Genomic DNA, 8,421 nt, shown 5'->3' on the forward strand with positions numbered 1-8,421 from the left:
CAATGCAAATAGCTAAAATCAGGAGGCGACATCCTCATACCAAATATGAAGAGAAACTAATAACTAACATACCATTTACTGAAAGAAAATTCATATCTGCACACACCATAAGGACAATGATATTCAATTTCCCTGCTTGATTTCTAATAGAAAACACCATCCCCTGATAAGAATTCGTAAGCATTAATACTGCATTAATGGCTTCTGCTACGTGCCAGTTTTTTAACCAAGTTCATTTTAGGAAGAATTCAACAGGGAGGCACAGCCAGAAGGCCTGAGTAGTAAATGTATTTATATCGTACTAACTTTAGCAGTATGCATGTGTTTAATTATACGAGTAGTGGTTAAATAATTCGTAATCTTGATTAACTGCAGTACTGCAAGTGGGCAAATTGCTGATCAGAATCAATAAACTAAGGTCCACTGTCCAACTCATCCTAAGGCATAGAATCAACAAGACTCTGAAACTCCTAATGAAATTATCAACATTACTTCAGTCGCTCAACCGAGCTCAAAACTTAGCGTAGTTTGAAGAAAAAAAAATTAGGAATGAATAGTTCTTAAAGGTTATGGCTATTAATGTGCACTGTTAATTCAAGTCAACATGATTAAAAGTCCATAATATCATTAAGCTAATAACATTGAAAATCCTGGAGAAAAAAAATAGGTGGAGGCTTTTATAACCTTGTACTAGGGTCAACATCTACCATGTTTCTTGTGGTTGATAAGAGTGGATGAGGCTGTGTGAATTGTACTAGTAGCAGTGCTAAATGTCGGTGGCATTATTGTAGTGATGACGATTAAAGAAGGGTGAATTGGTTTGCTTAGTCAGTGCGGTCGGTGCAATGGGTTGCAAACTACGCTGCACAAGCACAGTACTATCCAGGATAGCACGGGCTCCGACTCATGCAAATTTAGATCAATTAGGGTTTTATAGGACAAAAATCAGATGATTTATATATGTTTTTGGACAAAATTATATGTCTCGGATGAAATGAAGAGGTTGAAACACAACCACAGCCACAAACTCGATCGTTGTTTTATGCTAGATATGTGCAATTTAATGCCGAGTCTGGACTGGCCCAGATGCACGTTTATTGTTATAGATGGATAGCAATTAGGCGGAGACTGTATAATAACGTTATGTACAAATAAAATTCTTTCACTCTAAATAATTTTAAAAAACACACTAAGACGAGGATTCAAAATAAAATAAAGGCCAAATGACTATTTCCCACCCAAGGTTTGATGTTTTCTCAAAAGTCCCCCTTTTAACTATGGAAACATCAAACACCCACCCATGACCGGTTAGATTTAACCAAACCCTAACGATGGTAGGGGTAAAATCGTCATTTTTGTTATAATATTAAAAATAAACTAAAATAGAATCTAATTTTACCCTCCTAAACTTTAAAAACTAAAATTTTCCCCCAGCCTAAGTTTTAAAAAATGGCAATTTCACCCTAGAGTTTGGTTTTGAAATCTCCGGCGACCATTCCGGCTCCATTGCCGACGGCCTCTCCCTCCCGAAGAAGCCTCTCCTTCCGGCGAATGCTTTCCTCCCATTTGGAGGCTCGATCGACGTCGGAAACGCCTTGGGAAACATCAGAAACGCCTTCGTCTCCCAAGGCGTTTTCGACGTCGATCGAGCCTCCAAATGGGAGGAAAGCATTCGTCGGAATGAGAGGCTGCTTTGAGAGGGAGAGGCCGTCGACAATGGAGCCGGAACGGTCGTCGGAGATTTCAAAACCAAACCCTATGGTGAAACTGCTATTTTTTAAAACTTAGGCTGAGGGAAAATTTTTAGTTTTTAAAGTTTAGGGGGGCAAAAAGAGAAAATTTTTAGGCATTAGGATTTGGTTAAATCTAACAGGCCATGGGTGGGTATTTGGTGTTTCCATAGTTAAAGGGGGAACTTTTGAGAAAACATCAAACCTTGGGTGGGAAATAGTCATTTGGCCTAAAATAAATTAATGCTTTTCACTTTTAAATATGATCTTCTTTATACCTACCCACTTTTGAATATATATAATGTGTCATTATATGAGTAAATGTTATTTTATTCTTAGTTCAAAATTATTCAATCACTTGATGATATGTATTAAATATGTATCCATTTACATACTCAAAGTAAGTACAAGTAACTTTATTGTTTAAATAAATGAATAATACTATATATATCCAGTTTGAATACACAAACAAATATATTATATGTATTATGATATGACTAAATATTATTTTATCTTTTATTTAAAATTATCTAATTATATGATGACATATATTAAGTATGTATTCATTTGTGTACTAAAAGTAGATACACATAATTTTATACAAAATTGTATTGTGTATATATATAAAAAAATAAACTCCCTCTGATGCTTTGCAAAATTTTAAAAGCCCTTGATTAGGATTCAGGGCCAATAAAATGTTAAATTAGAAGTGAAAACAACAGATGACATTTCAGTTGCAATATATGATGGGGAATTCATGAGAAATCTTGTCATTCTATAGCAGATTTCGTGTCGTTTCTTTCAATAATGGTCAGTGTTTTGACATGACCTTGCTTTTTGCAAATCTCAATTAGGCATCGATCAAATTTGGCTTTAGATGAAGCAATTATTGAGGGACCCAAATTAATGATCTTTGGAGTGTTTCCACAATACCGCTTAGGTGTTTTCAAATTTCATGCAAGGAAGCAAAACTTAATTTATTATTGGTGAAATTGTTTCCGTACATTTTACAATTAAAATTGGATGTCTAAGATACCTGCACGATGCAATTGAGGCCTCAAAATTAGAACTTTAAGTGTAAAATAATTTTATATATTTATTAATTTTAAATGAATATATTTACTCAAAATCTCATCGTGTCGTTATTAAGCTGTCAAAAATAGGAAAACTGAGGGGAGAAAGTTTTAAGGTGCGGCTATATAAACAAGGGATGTCTGGTAAGAGCTTTGCATATACCAACCCAGCTAGCTAGTTAAGCTTTACCACCTTCGCTTTTGCTGCCACAAACCGGTCTCCTTCTTAATCTCTTGATCCTCTCACTCACCTTCGATTCCCTCAATCCTTTTTATTCATATACTGTCTCATATATGGAAGAAAAAAAGGGATACACCCGAGATGGCACTGTGGATTTTCATGGCCGCCCCGTTCTTGCTTCCAAAACTGGCAAATGGAAAGCTTGTGCCTTCCTTGTTGGTAATCACTTTATTTTAACAACTTTTTCTTAAATTAAATTTAATGATACTTGATGATCACTGTGCTTTTCTCCTCTCTTCTGAAAGTTGTTTTATGTAAATTTTTTGTGTATTAATCAAAGGTTATGAAGCATTTGAGAGAATGGCTTTCTATGGGATAGCTTCGAACTTAGTGAACTATTTGACAAGCCAGCTTCATGAAGACACGGTTTCTTCTGTGAGGAATGTAAACAACTGGTCAGGTTCTGTGTGGATTACTCCTCTTCTTGGTGCCTACATAGCCGATACTTACTTGGGTCGGTTTTGGACTTTCACTGTTTCATCTCTCATTTATGTTCTGGTAATTTCAACATCATCATCATCTATCTCTCCACTAATCTTTTTTTTTCAATCTCGATATCAAAACAATGGTCGAATCTAGAAGCAGTGAACTGATTCATTTATGCTTTTTTTCCTTGGCATTATTTGCCACACGAATCTTTGAAATGATAAGGGTTAGATTCACTATTTTTATTTCCCAAACAAACTTCTCCATCTGTTAGGACCACATATATTTTAGATTACCTAAACTCCAAGGCCAATTAAATTCTTTGTTTTTGGTGGGTCCAATGAATATATCACTACTTCAATTCATTGGTTAATTTTCATGGTGTGTGACTTACATCATTTCTTCTCCACAAGACTACATATGATTCATATTTGACCCCAACTCAAGTAGCTATCTATTTTCTGTCTCATTTTTACTAATTATTATTCTGAAGTTACATACGTCTAAGTCTATCAATGCTTAAATTAAATGCTTGAAGAAACAGTTTCAACTGATGCAAACACTTTTGTAGTCATCTATAGATAACAAGAAAATTTATGTCAATTTGTAATATTTTCAACAGGGAATGATACTTCTCACAATGGCAGCTTCGTTTAAATCAATGAGGCCAACATGTGCCAATGGATTCTGTAACAAGGCCTCGACTTCACAAATCACGTTCTTCTATTCATCTCTTTACATCGTTGCACTAGGGGCCGGTGGAACAAAACCTAACATATCCACCTTTGGCGCTGACCAATTTGATGACTTTGACCCAGATGAGAAAACCCTCAAGGTCTCATTCTTCAACTGGTGGATGTTTAGTTCTTTCATTGGTGCATTATGTGCCACTCTAGGACTTGTTTACATTCAAGAGAACTTGGGGTGGGGATTAGGGTATGGTATCCCTGCAGTTGGTCTTCTATTTTCTTTGTTCATCTTCTATCTAGGTACTCCAATTTACAGGCACAAAGTTAGGAAGACTAAAAGCCCAGCAAGGGACTTGATCCGGGTCCCCATCGCTGCCTTCAGGAACCGAAAACTTCAGCTTCCCGATGACCCGTCAGAGCTTCATGAATTCGAGACGAAGGATTACTCTAGTACCGGAAAACGCCAGGTCCACCATACTGCAGCCTTTAGGTAACTTTCCCTACTTATCTGTTACGTAACTGTTTGACTCCAAAAAATTTAAACTAATTATTGAAATAATAATATTCAGCTCCAGAACAAATATACAAGTGCACGCCGAATAATACTATCGGAGCTAATATTATATATATCTATTTTAAGTATATAAATGAATATATATTTATATGTATCATCATATAATTAGATATCATTTTATCTTTAATTCAAATCTCACCAATTATATGATGATACATATCAAATATATATTCATTTATATATTTAAAATGAATATATATAGTTTATTATTAACATTATCAACACAATCTTTTTTTGGATGGAATTAGGAGATAAAATAGTATCCTATGTTTGAAATTATGGCTGCTTGCATGCTCCCCACATTATTTGGTGGGTGAAGTGGAGGAATTTGAAGATGTAGGGAAAATAAGAGAAACTTTTCCTTTTCAAAATGAATGATGGTGGGATGGATTCTAATCAAAGGAACATTCAATTAGAGTAAAATGGACTTTAAAAAAAGCGATTCAATATCTGGTGCCTAAAACAGGTGAGAGGGATCTTCCTAAAACATGTGGGAGCACTATAAATCTAATATAACTGTAATATCTTTGACTCAAAACGTGTTTTGATAGTTTAAAAAATCCTTAAATAACAATGTGAGATACACATATAAACTCAATATCATTTTTATATTTTATCAAATGTAAGATATTATAAATAGTACTAAAACCAATTTATGTGTTTTTTGTACAATAGTAATACAAATCTTAAAACAACTATGATTGACTGTGTATGCATATGCGTCCTTCTCAGTACTTCTTTTAGACAACTTAAACGAATTGTCACAATCTCTTCGCCAAGTAGTTGTAAATATAGTGCGTGTAACAGTGCAATAGTGAGTTCCACTGCCCCACGAGGAACACCTCACCATACAATCCCATCAAAGTATATATGTATCTGTGAAACATATTTTCAGAATATGGCCTCTTTTTTTCTTTTTTAGCAGCTTTTGAAGATATAAAGTTTCGGTACCTAAAACATATCTCTTCAAAATAATAGATTCCAATTCCTGAGATTTCTGTGTCTGAATATTAAATACAGAGTACAATGGAAGTAATTATATGTATAAGGGTTGCATTAATTACATTAATTGTGTTGTCAGGTTCTTGGACAAGGCAGCAATAAAGGATGCCAACCCAGCCACAGAGACAGGGGCCACTAGCAAGCCACCCTGCACAGTGACTCAAGTGGAAGGAACCAAACTTGTTTTGGGAATGGCTCTTATATGGCTGGTGACCTTAATTCCAAGCATAATTTGGGCTCAAATCAATACTCTATTTGTCAAACAGGGAACCACTTTGGACCGCTATCTAGGCCCCAACTTCCAAATTCCAGCAGCCAGTTTAGGCAGCTTTGTCACCCTCTCTATGCTCCTTTCTGTGCCAATGTACGATCGTTACTTCGTGCCATTGATGCGTAAGAAAACCGGAAACCCTAGAGGAATTACACTCCTTCAAAGACTCGGCATCGGATTCATGATTCAAGTGATCGCCATAGCTATTGCTTATGCAGTTGAAGTTCGAAGAATGCACGTTATAAGAGTGCAACATGTTGTAGGTCCAAAAGAAGTAGTCCCGATGAGCATATTTTGGTTAATGCCTCAATATGTTCTATTGGGGATAGCTGATGTGTTTAATGCGATTGGATTATTGGAATTCTTCTATGATCAGTCTCCGGAAGACATGCAAAGCCTCGGAACGACATTCTTCACTAGCGGGATCGGTGTCGGGAACTTCTTGAACAGCTTTTTAGTGACAATGGTGGATAAAACCACAGGGATAAATGGAAAGAAGAGATGGATTGGTGATAACTTGAACGACTGTCACTTGGATTACTACTATGGATTCCTTATGGTGATAGCATTCCTAAATTTGGGAGCATTTTGGTGGGCATCGAGTGTATATGTCTACAAGAAAGAAACCGAAGAAGCAAACGGGGTTCGTGTTGAAATAATGGAGACCAAAGGATTAGACACAACTCTAGGTTTGCAAGTGTGAAAAAAAAAAAAATATAATATATGGTACTAGAAAATATTTAAAATATGATCTGGCTTGCTATTATTGTATGATAACCCTGTTAGGCTTTTAAGATAAATGCAATGTCAAATGTTTTTAATTGGCTGCTAATTAATTATGCAGGCATAGGTAATTAAATCCACTTGTGATCAGCAGAATATTTCATAAATAATTTGCATCATAAATTTGATGCCTCTTCTTTCAGAGCTATCGTGATTTATGGATGGTAAAACTCTTTATTTTTCATCCTTTTTTACCTAAATAACACTTCAAAAAAAAAAAATTTCTTAAGTTCTGATAGACCTGGATCTAAAATAGTTTATTTAAAAGAAATTGATCGATATTTACGTTTTAGGGCTCCACTAAGTTAAAATCGTCCCGAATTCATTTTCACTTCATTTGTCAGAATCATGAGAACATACATATCTGCATAGGAGATTGTTAAGAGTCTCATAGATAACTGGCCTTTGTGAAGAAATGAGTATGACGTACTGATAAACAACTATAGAATAAATTTTATTGATAGTTTAGCTTTTTTTTTTTTTTTAATTTAAATTTTTGGTAAGTAGTTTAACCATTTTAGATAGGGCTTGCTGGGATACCATATCAACCAAACCATCATTTTACCTCACACAAGCCCAATTTGTCGATTCCCCAGTAAGCCACTGGCCAAGACATTTGTCTAGCCTAGGACTTTCTTTTTTCCCATTAACTACCCCGTTCCGAAGGTGATGTTAACCCTTTATCAGCCTCTTTCTCTGCTTCCTCAGCTTTGTCCAATCCCTTTTTGTTCCTGTCATATCAAGCTTTCCAAGTCTGCACTCAGATAGCACACATGCAAGCAATAAAACTAAAATACCTCTTGTCATTTCATTAAATGAAAAATTATAAAAAAAATAAATTTATACAAAAAAAAAAAAACAAAAATATCTTCCCCAGTTGTTGCTAGCTGTACCAACACATCTCAATCGTAGACCGAAATCAATCGAACCATCACTTAAGTTGGCCTATGAACCGTCGAATGCCGCCTTTTGTGCAAAGCATCTGAGATTCAAGAAACACACAGTAAAGCAAAGGAAGAAGACTCTACTCCCACCTGTTCATCTTCTTTTATTAATGATACGATGCGTTTAGTATAAACATGCTGTTTGATCTAAAGTTCCATTAGTCAACTTAACGCCACCCCCATATTTCATTACTTTCCTTACTCTCAGCCATATACATTTTTTACTCTCACAAAGTCCGTACTCTCTATCTGTTCATTTTCACCCATAACTATTGTGCAAATCTGAAATACTGGTGGTTTCACCAGCTCAATATCCTCATATTTCTATATCAACCTAAACACCACCAGTCCTTTTCCTCTCTTCAACAAAATCAAACTTTAAATGGCACCCATCCTTAGATAATGAATTCATCCATACTCCGGCCACAACGAAGTATTATTATTTTCTAAAGACTCAAGCCTCCCATTAAAGTTTTCATACAGTACATTCTGAAAACAAAAATAATTGTTCACTGAAATCTGTGGTAGCCATCAATATATAGAAGAATAGCCATCACTCGCCATGTAACAAACATATCTTCACCAGTCCTAGTTCGTGATAGGAATGTAAAAGCCCTTTACAAACTTGAAACACGATAATGGATGAAATGAAAGTTCACCAGATTTCATATGTCAACTCCCTCCACCT

General features: G+C 35.4%; 1 protein-coding gene across 1 annotated transcript; it reads left to right on the forward strand.

The window, feature by feature from the left end:
- Window positions 1-2,892: 2,892 nt before the first annotated feature.
- Window positions 2,893-6,931, forward strand: LOC123228298 (protein NRT1/ PTR FAMILY 5.1). Its single transcript, XM_044653646.1, has 4 exons — window positions 2,893-3,203; window positions 3,325-3,542; window positions 4,093-4,649; window positions 5,815-6,931. Exons 1-4 carry the CDS (start codon window positions 3,098-3,100, stop codon window positions 6,707-6,709), a joined length of 1,776 nt encoding a protein of 591 aa, XP_044509581.1. The 5' UTR covers window positions 2,893-3,097; the 3' UTR covers window positions 6,710-6,931.
- The last annotated feature ends 1,490 nt before the right edge of the window (window positions 6,932-8,421 follow it).

The sequence above is a fragment of the Mangifera indica genome, chromosome 10, assembly GCF_011075055.1.
Source record: "Mangifera indica cultivar Alphonso chromosome 10, CATAS_Mindica_2.1, whole genome shotgun sequence".
Lineage (NCBI taxonomy): Eukaryota > Viridiplantae > Streptophyta > Magnoliopsida > Sapindales > Anacardiaceae > Mangifera > Mangifera indica.

Coding starts and splice junctions, on each gene's coding strand:
- LOC123228298 (XM_044653646.1), top strand. CDS start 3,098: ATGGAAGAAAAAAAGGGATACACCCGAGATGGCACTGTGGATTTTCAT. Junction 3,204..3,324: donor AGCTTGTGCCTTCCTTGTTG/GTAATCACTTTA, acceptor TATTAATCAAAG/GTTATGAAGCATTTGAGAGA. Junction 4,650..5,814: donor CACCATACTGCAGCCTTTAG/GTAACTTTCCCT, acceptor TTGTGTTGTCAG/GTTCTTGGACAAGGCAGCAA.